The 14,369-nt window shown below is 67.2% G+C and overlaps 4 protein-coding genes across 4 annotated transcripts; 1 reads left to right on the forward strand and 3 right to left on the reverse strand.

Moving 5' to 3' along the window:
* The first annotated feature begins 132 nt into the window (after window positions 1–132).
* Window positions 133–1,870, forward strand: H696_00166 (hypothetical protein). Its single transcript, XM_009494001.1, has 4 exons — window positions 133–413; window positions 596–778; window positions 906–1,111; window positions 1,323–1,870. The coding sequence occupies exons 1-4, from the start codon at window positions 271–273 to the stop codon at window positions 1,490–1,492; spliced, it is 702 nt and encodes a 233-aa protein (XP_009492276.1). The 5' UTR covers window positions 133–270; the 3' UTR covers window positions 1,493–1,870.
* H696_00167 (hypothetical protein) lies at window positions 1,852–3,522 on the reverse strand. The gene is made up of 6 exons (XM_009494002.1): window positions 3,479–3,522; window positions 3,190–3,289; window positions 2,893–3,056; window positions 2,714–2,784; window positions 2,406–2,565; window positions 1,852–2,303 (listed from the first exon to the last, which is right to left on the reverse strand). Exons 2-6 carry the CDS (start codon window positions 3,275–3,277, stop codon window positions 1,929–1,931), a joined length of 858 nt encoding a protein of 285 aa, XP_009492277.1. The 5' UTR covers window positions 3,278–3,289; window positions 3,479–3,522; the 3' UTR covers window positions 1,852–1,928.
* A 767-nt stretch (window positions 3,523–4,289) lies between these two features.
* On the reverse strand, window positions 4,290–8,807 carry H696_00168 (hypothetical protein). The gene is made up of 9 exons (XM_009494003.1): window positions 8,699–8,807; window positions 8,525–8,594; window positions 8,239–8,411; window positions 7,883–8,130; window positions 7,267–7,732; window positions 5,730–7,177; window positions 5,294–5,467; window positions 4,860–5,151; window positions 4,290–4,703 (listed from the first exon to the last, which is right to left on the reverse strand). The coding sequence occupies exons 2-9, from the start codon at window positions 8,589–8,591 to the stop codon at window positions 4,497–4,499; spliced, it is 3,075 nt and encodes a 1,024-aa protein (XP_009492278.1). The 5' UTR covers window positions 8,592–8,594; window positions 8,699–8,807; the 3' UTR covers window positions 4,290–4,496.
* Window positions 8,808–9,478: 671 nt separating this feature from the next.
* H696_00169 (hypothetical protein) lies at window positions 9,479–10,061 on the reverse strand (the record flags this gene model as incomplete). Its single annotated transcript, XM_009494004.1, has 2 exons — window positions 9,479–9,569; window positions 9,730–10,061. The coding sequence occupies 2 exons, from the start codon at window positions 10,059–10,061 to the stop codon at window positions 9,479–9,481; spliced, it is 423 nt and encodes a 140-aa protein (XP_009492279.1).
* Window positions 10,062–14,369: the final 4,308 nt, after the last annotated feature.

The raw sequence follows: 14,369 nt of genomic DNA on the forward strand, positions 1-14,369 counted from the left end.
ACTGGGTGGGCATTTCGGGCCTCCCTTTTCTTGTTCCTCCTGTGACGCGACAAACGCCCGCGGGGCAGCCGGCCCTAGAGAGAAGGCATCCCGCGAATGTGAGCGCGAGCCCGTGCGAGATCGCGCACCCCAGTGGCGTGCGTCCAGCATCCCCTGAACTGGGAGTCCGCCGCTTGCGAGGTGGATTCCCTCGCGGCATGCACTCGCTGCCTCCCCGTCGACTCCTTTCGCTTTCTCGTGTCTTTGCCCCCCCCCCCCCCTCTCCCAGCCATGCCCTCCTCCTCGCGGCCCCTCTCCTCGGGACAGATCCGCAGCCTGGCGCTGCTGTCCTTCGACCACCTACTCAACCACCTGGGCGTGGCGGCACGCTCGCAAGCCCGGCGCGTGCTGCCCGAGCTGGAGGATGTCTCTTGGTGCGTCGCCGAGACACGGAAAGATGTCCATCATGCCCAGGCACATGTAGCGAGCCATGTCGCGACTAACGGGCCCCCTCCTGTGGCCTCTTTCCCTGCATTCGCCCTCCCCCCTCCCCCTTCCCTCCTCCTTCTCCTCCTCTCGGTATTCCTTCGACCCGGCGACACCGCTCCACCCTCAGCGCTGCCTTCCTGACTTGGGAGAAGTGCACGCCCGAGGGCGCCGTCGCTTCGCCGGCTCCGGGGGAGCTGCCTAAGCCCGTCGCTCGCCATGGAGGCTGGGCGCGGGCCGCTTTGCGCGGTTGCACCGGGACCTTCCAGCCGAACCCCGTGGGTCCGCTCATCCGCCAGCTGGCCATTGGCTCGTGCGTTTTTCTGCCAGCGCCGATGTCTCGGACGATTGCCAGCGCCCCTACCCCTCTGACCCCTCGGCTGCCTCGCTCTTCTCTTTCTCCCTCTTTCTCCTTTGGCCCCCGCCCGACACCTCCTCAGCGCCGTGCGTGACACGCGCTTCCCGCCGGTCACCTTGGCTGAGGTGCCGCTCCTCCGGGCCACGGTGTCCATCCTGCACAGCTTCGAGCCTATCACCGACAAAAACGACTGGCAAATCGGCACCCACGGTATTGAGATTGAGTTCCTCCGGCATGGGCGCCGCGTGGCCGGGGCAACCTTCTTGCCGAGTGTGATGGTGGACCATGGTGCGCCCGGCCAAACAGGGCAGGCGGGAGACTCCACCACCGGCCTCTGCTTCCTCTCGCCCTTGCACCATCTTCGCTGCCGCACACGGCCACACACGACCACACACGGCCATACACTGCCACACACTGCCACACACTGCCACACACACACACACACACACACACACACACACACACACCGCTTTCTTCAGGCTGACCTCCGTACGATCAGGCTTCTCCCATGATGACACCTTCGACTATCTGGTGGATAAGGCCGGGCTTCGGCTGGCCGACTTCCTCGAAGCATATGAGCACCCATCGGCCGCCCTGTCGGTGGTGATCACCCGCTACCAAACGGCCACTTCGTCAGCCGACTACGCCGAATGGCTGGAGCAGTGCTGAGCTGCCCGTCATCTGAGCGGCCGTACGTGCGGCGGGGAGAAGGGCCATCAAACAAGCAAGCAAACAAATATCACTACCATTGCGTGCTATATTGGTGCCATGGCGGCGGCGGCGGCGGCGGCGACGACGACGACGACGATAACGATGACGATGACGACGGCGCTGCTCGAGGTGCCGCGTCGAGGGCTCAGAGAAGGAGACACAGGGGAGGCACCATACAGAGAGATTGCCCGCAGGTTGGGACTGGTGCGGAGCATGGCGAAGGGATGGGCGCACACTCCCCTGCCTGTGGCCGCGCCTCGAGCGCCGGCAAATCACGCGAAGCACGCCATCAAGCATCGCTCCCCGGGGCGAGCGTGTGTGTGTGTGTGTGTGTGTGTGTAGACATGTGTTTATGAATACCCGTACACGCGCACGCGCACGCGCACTTGCACCTTTAGAAAGTGTGGTTGGCCAGGGCCTGCAGGCAGGCACGGCCGGCCTCCAGCTCAAGCTGGCGGCGAAGGTCGGCGCTGACGCCCTGGCCGGTGAGGCGGTTGAAGAGGATGATGGCCGCCGCAGAAGTGTCAATGCGGTTGGCCTCCCCCTCGGCGGGCAGGCAGATGTTGGCCAGGCGGAAGAGCTGGTAAGTCTCCATCTGCAGGGACCCGACATTCGGGAAGGCGGCGGCCATCTTGTCCAGCAGCCCGGCGTTGGCATCGGCGAAGTTGGCCGACGGCCGGCCCTGCGAGGAGTAGAACGAATCGGCGGTCAGGTCACAGGCCGGCTTCACGGAGCCGGTGGACAGGCAGCTGGTCATCTCCTTGACGAGCTGGTAAGGCGGGGGGGGGGGGGGGGGGGGAGGGAAAAGGGAAGCAAGGTCAGCACGGATCGCAGGGAGGAAAAAGGGCCCAGGGAGCGTGCACCGACGAACCAGATCCGAGAGGCCCTTGTGCGGCATCTCAAGCGGGGAGAAGGAGTAGGTAAACTGGCCGTCAGCATCGACGCCCTGGCAAACCAGAGAGCTGCCCTCGGAGTTGACAACCACGGTGCCGGGGTCGACATCGGTGACAATCGACCCAGCCGAACCCAGACTGTGTGAAGCGTAAGAGGATGGAGCGAGAGGGAGGGAGAGAGAGAGAGAGAGAGAGAGAGAGAGAGAGCAAAGTGGTCAGCGTGCTGGTGCGAAGAAAACAGGGGGACCAGGGGAGCCCCAAAGGGTGGAATGGGAGCCAAACGAACCGGATGATGACCATCGGGCCGTTGACAACAGCGCGGGCCTCGCGAATCATGAAGTCCATCATGGGCCGACCCTAGGGGGCGAAGGGAAGGAGTGAGTGACGGCCGCACAGCAGGGCAGGATGGATGGCGCGGCATGACGGGCGTAAAGGGCATCGATGAAGCACGCGAGGCAGGCGCACCATGCCAATCGAGATGATGCTCAGCTCAACACCATTGTACATCCCGGTGTAGGTGTGGAAGCCGCGGTTGGAGAAGACCGTCCGGACGGTGGCCGGGTCGAGGTAGGCCTCGGCGATGAGCTTGGCGCGAGCCGGGTCACCGACGGACAGGATGCGGTGGGAAACTGGACCAGGCAGGGACGGCGGGTGAGAAACGCGCGCGGGGGGGGGGGGGGGGGGGGGGGGGGGGGGGGGGGGGGGGTGGGGAGGAGGGGGCATGAGATCGAAACAATGGGCGAAAGTGACGCGCGCACGCACCATCGCCAGGCTTGCAGCCGAGGTGGTAGATACGCCCCTCGCCGTCCTGGGGCATGTCAGAGTTGTGCAGGGTGTTGAGGCTGGCCATGGTGTCGAGAGGCTAGGCAAGTGAAAAGCAGGGGGGTGGGGGGGGGGAGGAGCGTATGTGGGTGTGGGTGTGGATGTGGGTGGGTAAGATAGACGTGTGAGCGCGCATGTATGCGCAAACACAGGGAACTGAGCGAGGGCATGCATAGCGTGCGAAGGGCAGAACAATGACCGAGACGGGCAGAAGCAGAGCTGTACGAACAGAAAGCAAAGAAAGTTCTATCAGTCGGGAGAAGGACAGAAATGATGCCAAGATCCCTGCCGGGAGGGGGGGAGCCAGCCCTGGTGCCCTTAAAAAAGCGGCCATGACCGAATCAAAACACAGGACACACTTCCCCCGGGGCCCGAGCGCCAGGGAGCCAGCTGCGCTTGGGGGCCCCCGGACTTCTCGGCCAGAAGCAGGAGGAGCCCTGGAAGGGGGGTAGGCAGGCGGGCGGGCGGGCGGGAAGGGCGGCCAACGGGCAAGACGCCAAAGACAGTCTCTCACACCCGACACTAGTTTGCCCGCCCCCGGGCTACTGGGCTCCTTTACGCCAGCAGCGGATGTGCTCGCCCTCCGGCCCGGGGGCGCGCACCGGCCCAACCCCCCGGACACGCATCCCGGCAAGCGGTTGGGCGGGAAAAATGCCCTCCCGGACGCGCGCTAACCCGTGCTGGCTGGAAACCGGGATCTCGCCCCGGGATCCCAGGGTGTGTGAAGGCTGGGCGGCCTCCGCTCGCCGCCCGCAACCGCCCGCCCCCCCTTCATCCAGGAACCACCGGCTCCGGGGGTTCCGGCTGTTTTCAAATGCCCTGTCCGTTGGTACCTCGGGTGCCGCGGCCGGCCCGCCGTTGGGCCCCCCCCCCTTTGTTCGGAGGCCGCCAGTGTCCATTCCGTGCCTGGTCCGGGGGTTGTGTTGCGACCTCCCTCCCCCGCCCCGAGGCGTGGTGGCCCCTGCCCCGCTGCTTGCCCGTGGCAGGGATCTCCCTCTGCCGGGGGTGGTTCCCCTCGGGCATCGGGGAGGAAGCTCTCCGCGGGAGAAAAAGGTATATTTCCACTGGAGAAGCCGAAGGACACCACCGTGCGCGAGCCAAATACACAAACAGCGGGGCCTGGTGGCAATCCCACGGGGAGTCTAGGGATGTGATCGATATATGTATAATATATGAGAATATAAATGGGGGACAAGGTCAGGGAAGAGAGGGGCGGGGGAGGGAGAAAGACCGGGGCAGTGTCCCGATCAGACACGCGAGAGGACGAGACCAGCGAGGGAGGCAATCTTCCCGGCATCCGGAACCATGTTCGGGGACACCGTAGAGAGCCCCTGCAACAGCTGGCGATACTGAGGGTTCTTTTGGCAGGCGTCGGTCAGCTCGCCCACCAGGAGGCTCTGCACGTCTTGGACCTTGGGCAGGGGGTCCTCCTTGGTGGGGGTCACGGTGGACAGCTGGGTACGCATCAAGGCCGACAGACCCCCGCAGGGGGGGGGGCGGGGAGGGGGACGAGGTGCATGGGTAGGAGCGAGGGAAGGCCGGGGGGGTCAGCGGGGAAAAAAAAGTCCACGCAGATGCGCCTTCACAAAAGGGGCATGTGTGACACGCACCGCGCTGAAGGAGCCGGTCGTCCCCTCGCCGCTGGCGACCGTGGAGTTGAGGAAGGCAGACTCGAAGTCCTGCGAGGCGGAATAGTCGTCGGTCGTGGTGGCAGGCCGGTCGCCCAGCGTGAAGATGGCCTGCACCGTGTGGGGCAGGCGCTCGGCGTAGGTGGGCTCGAAAAAGAGCGGGCTCCGGGCGATCAGGTAGGCAAGGGCCACGGCAGCCACCTTCCGATCGATGGGCAGCCCGGCGCTGGCCTCCTCAGCAAGGAGGACCGAGTTGAGGACCATGTAGAAGAGGCTGATTGACGCGTGTTCGCATGGGCGTCAGAGCGCGGCGAGGCGGCAGCAAGGCACCCGGAGCAGGGGATGGGAAGCCAAAGCATGGGGCAGGGCCGGGCGGGAGAGGCAGCGAGGAGGGGGGGCAGGCGGGAAGAACGCACTTGGGCTGGATCGTATTGAAGGCCGACACAATGACCTGGAAGGAGTCGGGCTTGGCCACGATGAAACGCGAAACCACCCCGCCAAAGAGGCGCACGAAAACCGGGGTCTTGTTGGACTGGATGCGCTCCAGCAGGATGAGGAGCACGGTCGGCGCGAATTGCGTGAATGCCGGACTGAAAGAGACGACCAAAAGAAGGCCCGAGGATGGAGAGCGAGGGGGAGACAAACAAAGAGAAGGCGAGGGGGATGCCCAGCAGCGCGAGAGGCCGGGCCGAGAGACAGTCGCATGGGTCACACGATGGTAGAACAGCGAAGGCGGCAAGGATGTGTGAGGTGAGGAAAGAGGTGTAAGCCAAATACACAAAGAGACAGAGAGATAGAGAGAGAGGGGCCGAAGGAGAAGGAGAAGGAACGAGACAAAAGCGGGACACGCACGCAGGCAGGTACACCAACAGCGACTCGGCCAGCTGGCAGGCGTCACGCTCAAAGGCCCGGGTGCCGATCATGCGCTTGAGAATGTCCATCAGGGGAGGAAGGAGATTGCGCGAAACGAACTCCTCCGGCACGCAGCGCAGGTATGCGCAGAAAAGCCGCGCGATGGCCGAAATGTTGGCCGACACCTCCCAGAGAACCGGCACAAAGAGCGACGGCAGGATGTCCAGGTAGAACTGATTGAGCGATGGCGCGGCCCCCGGGGCAGCCCCGGCGGCTTGGAGCACCGACGGATTGGACTCCAGCATCAGGGCAATGATCTGGAAGGAGTACGGGATGAACTCGGCCACACCGGCCTTGAGAATCTCCCCCATGACCGGCAGGAGGGCCCGCTCAAAGCCGGCATGCAGCTCCAGCACCCGGGCCGGCAGCTCGGCCGGCGTCTGCCCGGTGGAGGCCAGGAACCCCGGCAGGGCGGGCGAGTGGGTCGGAAGCGGCCGGCTCAGGGCACCGATGGCCTCGAAGAGGCAATGCGACAGGCGCGGATTGCTGGGATTGGTGCAGATGATGGACAGCACCCCGAGGAGCTCCACATAGGCCGAGACGAAGATACGCGGCGCGGCCACCAGCACCGGCCGGTAGAAGAGCAGCGTCCGAACGACGGCCAGCATGGCATAATTGTTCTCCGACACCCGGAGCGGGGCCGTGCCATTGCGCATGAAAATGCTGAACATCCCGGCGAACAGGGGCTCCAGCAGCTCCAGCGCCACCGAGTGGGCCAGGGTCACCCGATGCCGAGCGAAGTACTGGCCGACGGCCACCGCGGCGAAGGTGTGGAGAACCTGGTTCGGCGAGGCCAGCAGCCCCACCAGGTAGGGCATGGTCTTGAGCACGATCTCGGTGCTGAGGTGATTGCGGAACATCACCAGGAAGTACAGCGACCGAGCAACCAGGAAGGGGAAGTGCGCGAAGTCCGGACTGGTGAGCGGGGTCTCGAAGATGGCAAACGCATCGTCCGGACTGAGGAACTCATTGGTGGCCACCACGCCATCACGCAGGGTGACACCGCCGGCCGAGGCGACGCTGTGCACCAGGGTCAGGGCGGCCTCCATGGCGCGCCAACTGTCGGGGCCCAGGGGCTGGCTGGTGAGCTGGTCCCGGGCGAGGCCGATGCAAATTTGCGTGAAGGACTCCCGGTACCGGGTGGCCAGGGCGTTGATGAGCCGGCCGGCCGTACTCCGGGGGGTGGCCGCGTCGTGGCCCTCCAGCTCGTGGCGCACATAATCCATCGGGGTATCTTCGAAGACCTCCTCGTCACTGTCGCGCAGCTGCAAGCTGGGGAGGATGATCTTGCTGGCCAGGAGGGTCAACCCCGGGGGGGTGCACACGGTGGTGGCGTAGGCGGGCTTGGAAACCACGGTACAAGTGTACCGGATGGCGGCGGCGACAAACTACAAACGAATGGGTGAGTATGGGCTTTGGGTGGAGGATGGGCCGGGGGTGGGCCGGAGCGGCGCGCGGGATCTGACTGCCCACATACCCGATCATAGGTGGAGCTCTCGGCAAAGCCCACCAGCAGGTGGAAGATGCTGTCGAAGAAGGAGGGCAGCTCCTTCTCGAAGTACTCGTGGTAGGAATTGGTGAAAAGGTCGATCAGAGCACACAGCGACAGCCGGAAGTAAGCCGGCGGGTTGGCGTAAGGGTCCTCCTCATCCTCGGGGTAGGTCCTCCCCTGGGGATGGAAGTGCAAGACGGCCCGCAGGACGGCGAACACCCGCGGCATGTTGACCTCGATGTCATCCGGCAGGTCCAGGTAGCAGAGGGAAGTGATGATCTCGCACAGGAGCGACAAGCTATGGAAGGAGATGGCCAGGGTCTGGTCATCGGCGCCTGTGGTGATATGCGACCCGATCACCTCGGCGAATTGGGGAAGGACGTCCTTCAGCTCGGCCGAGGCCTGGAGCAGGTCCGCCACGAGTCGCTCAGTGCGATTGTGGCTCTTGAAGCTAGATCGACATGGGGGGGGGGGAGAGAGAGAGAGAGAGAGAGAGAGAGAGAGAGAGAAGAGGGCGCGGGGCGAGAGTGAGATACGAAAGGAGGAAGAGAAAGGAGAGGAGTCGAAAACGGGCGCGTGCAGATGTGGAGAGCCTGCGCACCGCTTGAGCACAGTGTTCAGGGCCTGGAGCACGGTGTTGATTTTGGCCGGGTTGGAGGTGTCCACCTCGGACAGCAGGAGTCCCAGCAGCTCGGGCCACTTGGAGGGGTACTGGGAATTGGAGATGGTCGCAAGGCAAGTGAGCAGCAGGTTGCGCTGGGGAGTCGACGAGCAGGAGAACAGCGCGGGGACAATGCGCTCGCGGATGGCAATGCGGTCGCCGGCCGGGAATGGCAGCCTGTCGGGGTTCTGGGATGCGAAAGGGACCGCAAGTGGGTGAGTGAGTGAGTGGCCGGGTGTGGTGGTGGGCGAAAGGAGGGAGAGAGAAGCAGGGGGGAGGCCGGGAAATGGGCGTACAGTGGCCGAGGTCCAGGCGATGGCCAAGAAGTTCTTGAGCATCAGGGCCGCCGAGAGGGAGACAGCCGGCTCGATGGAGGAGATGGACGCATCCATCGTGTCGCCGATGGCCAACGACAGGAGGATCGGCGCGTAGCCGGGAATCGAGGCGGCCGTCCTGAAGAATAGCTCGGCTGAATGGGGGTGCAGACGACCAAGGCAGGTGTGTGAGCTCGCCGGCAGGGGGGGGGGGGGGGAGACCGCGGAAAGGGAACATCAAAGGGCGGCGGCGGCCCAGGAAACGAACCATCATTGACGGAGCCAACATCGGTCATGGCGCTCAGGGCGCTGATAATACGCTGAATCGAGGACATGGTCTATCTTTGTGTGTGTGTGTGAGGGAGAGAGTGGGAGGAACGGTGCCAGGGTGGTGAAAGGGGCTTGGCAGTCGGGGAGCGCCGGCTGGCGAAGAAGGACGCACACGATTCGGAGGAGGAGCTGCTTCTCTCGGCTCTCCCTTCGAGGTGGCACACTGCGTGACCGGGTGTGGGGACCGGAGGGGCGGGGGGGGGCAAATGTGTAGGTGGGAGGGGGGGGGGGCGGGGCAACAATCGCAAAGTGCGAGGGGCAGACAGAGGGGGCAGGACGGGCAGGGGAGGGTGAAGAGAGGGGTCGATGAGAAGGTGTCGGAGCGCTGGACGGGCTTCAGCGGGTCCCACGAGCGGGTATTTTTTAGTTAATCCTGAACAAAAGGGTTTGTTACAGGGGGGGGGGGCAGAGGGAAGAGGGACGGGGAGACACGCGCACACACACGCGCGCGCGCGCGTGCGCGCTCTCATGCGCAGGAAGACACCGGCACACGCGCAAGGACACACGGTATGCCTGCGAGGAATGAGCGAGGACGCGAGTATGCGCGTGTGCAAACGGGGCGCGTGGGCCCGGTCGGAAGCCCAGCCCGCCCCTGACACGGGAAAGCTAAGGTGGCTGCGGGGGGGAGGTATGTATATCGGGGGCGCGTTCTCGAGGCCCCGCCCCTCTCTCCCCCCCCCCCCCTCGGCCCTCCTCTCTCACTGGGTCTCGTCTGGAGCGTCGGTCCGGCGCTGCCCGGAGCGACTTGCTAGGGGGGGGGGGGGACAGGGCTCGGACTAAGCCCGGCCCCTTCCATGGGACCAGCCAAGCGCCGGAGGGAGGAGGGAACGAGGGGCCATGCTCACACTAGCCGAATAGAGCCCGGGGGTGGAACGACTTCAGCGTGCCCGTGCTACATATTGATATCCTGATAGTGGGGCAACCAGACGTGCCAATGGGGATCGATATGGTTCTGGGAGCTTTGGGGCGCACGCAGCTCGGACCTGAAAGCGAGCGCGGGCCGGGCGCAGGTGTCTGCCTCTGCCAACGCTGTGGTGGTATGAGTAACATGTGAGCATGTGATCCGCCTGTCTCGGGGGCCAACTGCAGCGCCTGCTGCTTGTCTCGGAGAATGGCTGCCTGGAGTGACAAGATGGCTCGTACGCCGGGCCGTCCGCCGGACGGCGACGGTGGCGGGTCGAGGGCGCGTGGGACATCCGGAAGGAAGGGCCAGCGCTGGGGGCGACCGCCGCGGCGTGGTCCGTGGTAAAGCACCAGCCCAAGTTCGCCCCGGCCTGCGTGGTGGCGGACAAAGGCGTCCCAGCTTCGAGGGAACTCTCCCCCCGGCGCGAGGCCCGGTCAGAAACATGGTCTCGGCGCGGTATGCCACCATTGTCAAACCCGGGCCCCGGCGGCGGCGGCGGCGGCGGCGGCGCGGCGGCGGCAGCGGGGCCCAGGACGCGCTGACACGTCGCCGGCGGCGGTGGCATGAACATGCCCCTCGGCGGGTGGATGTGGGTGTCGCTCCTCCGGTTCGGGGGGGGATTTGTGGCGCCGTGCCCCAGGCCGTGTGGGGCACACAGAGGGAGAGAGAGAGAGAGGGCGGCACACGAAGTCGAAAGGGGCCCGAAGAGAGGGACAGGCCCGGGGGAGGCAGCTCCAATGTCCAGGGGGATGCGCGGCCCCGGGTCCAGGCACGCATGTGCACGAGAGAGAGCTCGTTAATGTGTATGTGTGCGCGTGCACACTTTTCCAACGAGGGCCCAGGAAAGATGAGGGGAGGTGGGCGCTTGCTGTGCAGGGGGCGGGGGGCGGAATCCGCTAGGGGGCACCGGGATGATATATGTCATGGCTGGCAGCATGGCAGACTTAGGGGCTCAATAAGCGGCGATCGGAAAAGAAGACACAGGGGGGTGCAGGGGGAAGCCAGTGAGAAGGACACAACGGCCCATTGCTTCGGGCGGGGGGAGGGGGGAGGGGGGGGGTTGGGGCGGCAGGACGCCCGCCGCGCTGGCCAGGCGAGTCCCCGCATGTAATGAAGGGGGCGGGGCGGGGGGCATCTCCAACGGGGGGACGGGCACGCCGGCTGGCCGCATTCTTCCCTCAGGGTACGTGAGGCGTCTCCGGTCGAGACCGGCCGGGGAGGCCGCCGGGGGGGCGGGGGCCCTTGCCTGCAGCCATCCTTCATGCTTGGGGCTTCTCTCTCTCTCTCGCTCTGTGGCGCGCTCGCTTGCCCCCTTGGGGAAACACGGCAAGCGCACGGCGGGGAGTGCATGTGGGCATGCGTGTGCACGGCCCGCGGTCGTCAGGGCCGCTCCTGGCGTTGTGGCCCCTTTGCCGGGGCTGGGAGGAGGCATGGACATCGGCATCGGCTTGGTTCGGGCAAGGCAAGTTGTGTTGTCTTGCGCCGAGGCCTCGGGCCCCGAGACAAGGTGGTGAGCCATCCACGCACCGGGAACCCGTCCGCGGAAGAATGGCCGCGAGAGCCTCCCCGCAAGGGGGGGAAGCAGACCCCCCGCGCTCCCGTGCGCGGCCCCCCCCCCCCCTCCCGGACTCCCGGCCGGCCACAGGGGAATGTCGGATTGACTGGCGGTCAATCGCCCGAGTTGGGAGCCTAGACCGAGCATCCGGCGCGAGGGAGGCTCTGCCGGCAAGAAAAGGGCGTGCGGTCATGGGCGAGACGGCTCGCCGGGCGCTGGACGACTGCCCCCCCCCCCCCCCCCCCCCCCCGCCAAAGTGGGTCCCCTGGCAACAGCACCCAAGTGTTCGGGGCGGATTCCTCCAGCACGCTGGGCACTCAGATTAGCCGGCCCAGGACCGTCGGCCGTGTGAGCCCCGGGGCCCGGCGCGCTCGGGCTCCGGCCGCGGGGGGGTCCCCTTGGCGGCGGTCATTCTCCGCTTCCGACGGCAACCGGTCTGCCCCCCCCCCCCGGCTAAGGAAGTTGCGGCCTGTTTGTTTCCCCGGGCGACATGCCGGCCGGCCCCAACCGCAGCACACACCAGGAACGGGGGCGGGGGATTGGAAAACCGGACAAAAGGCCCATATTTAATCCCGCCTGTTTGTGTGCATTTCTCCCCGGATTTCGGAGGCACGCGCTGGTGCGGGGAGGGGGGGCGGGGGGGCCTTTTCGCCCGGTCTCTCATCCCCCCGCCTCGCTCGCGCCGATCTGGCCGGATTCTCCGGCTCTGGAGGGCCCATCCGGGCCGGCCGTGCACCGAGCCCGGATCCTCCCTCTGGTCCGAGCCTCTGCGATGAATCATAAGGCCTCTGTTCGCCGAAAAAGGTCCGACTCTGGGTAGGGGGGGGGGGAGACCGAGCGGCACCCTCAAGTGTCGTACACCTCCAGTACGGCCTCAGGGGGGGGGGGGGAGGGGGGGATGCGCCCTCTACCCCTGCGTATGGTGTCTGAGGGCCGACCGCCAACTGCTCCGGCTGGCGAGGGCGAGAAAGGGCGCGCGCGCGCGAGAATGAGAGAGAGAGAGGGAGAGGCCGGGGGAATGGGGGCCATGGGCTGAGCGAGGGCCGGCGCGCCGCGGGGGCTTTTCTTCCCTTTCGGCAGCATTGCCGCCGTGGCCTCGCGGCCTGAGCAACCACGCCCCCTGTGTGGTGGCCGTGTGCTGGAAGCCGCGAGAGGAGGCGCGCCGGGCCGGCCGGCAGGCCGAGGCAGCGAGGTGGATCCGGCTGGGGGCCGCCGGAGGGCCGCACACTTGCGATCAGGGCACGGCCGCGCGCCCCTCGCTCCCCCTCGTTCTCCCCCCCCCCCCCCCCGGGGCGGGGGGGGGGGCCGGGACAGCGGGGGGCCGGGCCCCCCCCCCCACGTGCTCACACATGTATACGCGCGCGTGCGAGCGCATGTGTCGGGCGTGTGGGTCCGGGGCGGCGGGCCCCCGGTCACACCGGGGCAAAGCTCCCGGCATGGTCCGCGAGGCCCCTGCCCCGGTGCCACCGGCGGGGAGGGGGGGGGGGGGGGGGGAGGGGCTGCAACGGCGCGAGTCATGTCGTCTGGCGAATGCCCCTCCCGGGGGCCTGTTCCGGAGGATGCCGAAAACAACGCGCGCCCGAGCCGGACCCCACACGGATGGCGAACGTCCACCCGCCGAACCGGTCGGCCTCCCTGCCCACTTCCGGGCGGGGGGGGTGGGCCGGGGGCCGGGCGTCGTGCACGCAGACACATCAGTCCAGGGCGATCATCCTCTGTGCAGTGTACCTGCCTCCATTTGCTCTCCCCCGCCCCTCCCCCCCCCCGCCGGAATACTCGCCCGCGCCGTTTCAGTGCCTTGCCCTGCGCACCCTCCACTGGCTCGGCTGCGTGGGGGGCCTGCCGGGGGGGGGGGGGGGCGAGGCGGCGGGTGGGCCCAGCCGGGCCGGAGCTGGCCCATGTTGGGTCGGGTCAATGACGCCCAGGGGCGGCGGGGCTCCCTAGCATGCGGTTGTTCTGTCCGACTGCGCGGCCGATTGTCAGCCTCGTCTCCCCCCTCGGCGCCCGGTGGAGGCCCTTCGGTGCATGTCGTGCGGTGTGAGGCGCCTTGCAGGTTCCCGGCGGCGCAGGCGGCGAGCCGCGGGCCCACCTGCGGCATTATTTCCCATGGATCCGGCGCCACCCTCCCCCCTCGATTGGCGCGCGCGAGAGCGAGAGCGAGAGCGAGAGACACCCAGGGAGGGCGGGGGAGGGCAAGCACCCACCCCGACACTCGGCGTGTCAGCGGAGGCGAGACAGCCCCGGGGCGGTGTCCACAGCTTGATTCCTCTTTGACTGGGCGGGCACCCTTCCGCCCGTACCCCACTCGATCGCCCCCTCCCCCCCCCCCCCCCGCCCATCGTCGACCTTAGGCGCCAGGGCGGCGACATTCGACCACGGCTCCTGCCCGCGTGTCTTCGTCGCCTTCGGTGACCGAGGGGGCCAGGGGGGGGATGGCGCTTTGGCGAGGGGACTTCGGGGCCGTGGTGCCCAGACCTGAGTGCGGGCGATCGGGACGTGCGACTGCGTGGAGGATCCTGCCCGTGTCGCCCGGTTCTGGGACACCCGCGGGCAACAGCATGTATTGCCTCTCGGCGGGGGGGGGGGGGGCACCCTCTGTTGTTTACCGAATCCCCCCCCCCCCCTTGGCCCTTGCCCTCGGGGCCCAGGTGTCGATCTGGTTCCGGGGGCGTCCATCCAGCGATCAAGGCCGGCCTTGGGCGTCTGGCTGGGCGCACATGCGCGCCCGCGCGCGCACGCCCGCGCGCTCGCCCCACGTTTCCTCGGTCCTGAATTTGGCAGCGCACCATGTCGCCGGGTATTGTGTCGGGCGGGCTGCTCCCACGGGAGCCCGCCCGCCCGCCCGGAGGGTGCCTCCGCACCCACGCGCGCGCGCGCGCACACTCAGGCAGCCCATTGTATATTGTTTCGCTGCATGTTTGCCCGATGAGCGCCCCGGCTGCCGTGCGAAGGGGGAAGGTGTGCCCCTTGCGGGCCCCGTGCATGCCGATTGTGTTCGGTCTGCCGCCCGGCCGCGGCGGCTGACAAACGCACCGAGGGCCCCGGAGCCGACGCCCGGGTCGCAGGGCCCCTGTGTGACTAGCCGCGCGGGTCTACCTCCTCTTCGCGGGGCCCAGGTGGCAAGGCTCAGGTCCGAATGCGTGCAGGGTTGGCGGGGGGGCGGCGGTGCGGCCGAGGCGACCACGGACCCGGGGGTGCACCTCCACCCACACATCCACACCCACTGCCTCCGCTGGACATCCGGCACATCAAAGGCACCCCACCTGACCGCCCTTCGCCCTCGCCTGAGGCCAGGACAACGATCCCTCCCCCCCTCCCCCCCTC

This window comes from Fonticula alba (assembly GCF_000388065.1).
Source record: "Fonticula alba strain ATCC 38817 unplaced genomic scaffold supercont2.1, whole genome shotgun sequence".
Lineage (NCBI taxonomy): Eukaryota > Rotosphaerida > Fonticulaceae > Fonticula > Fonticula alba.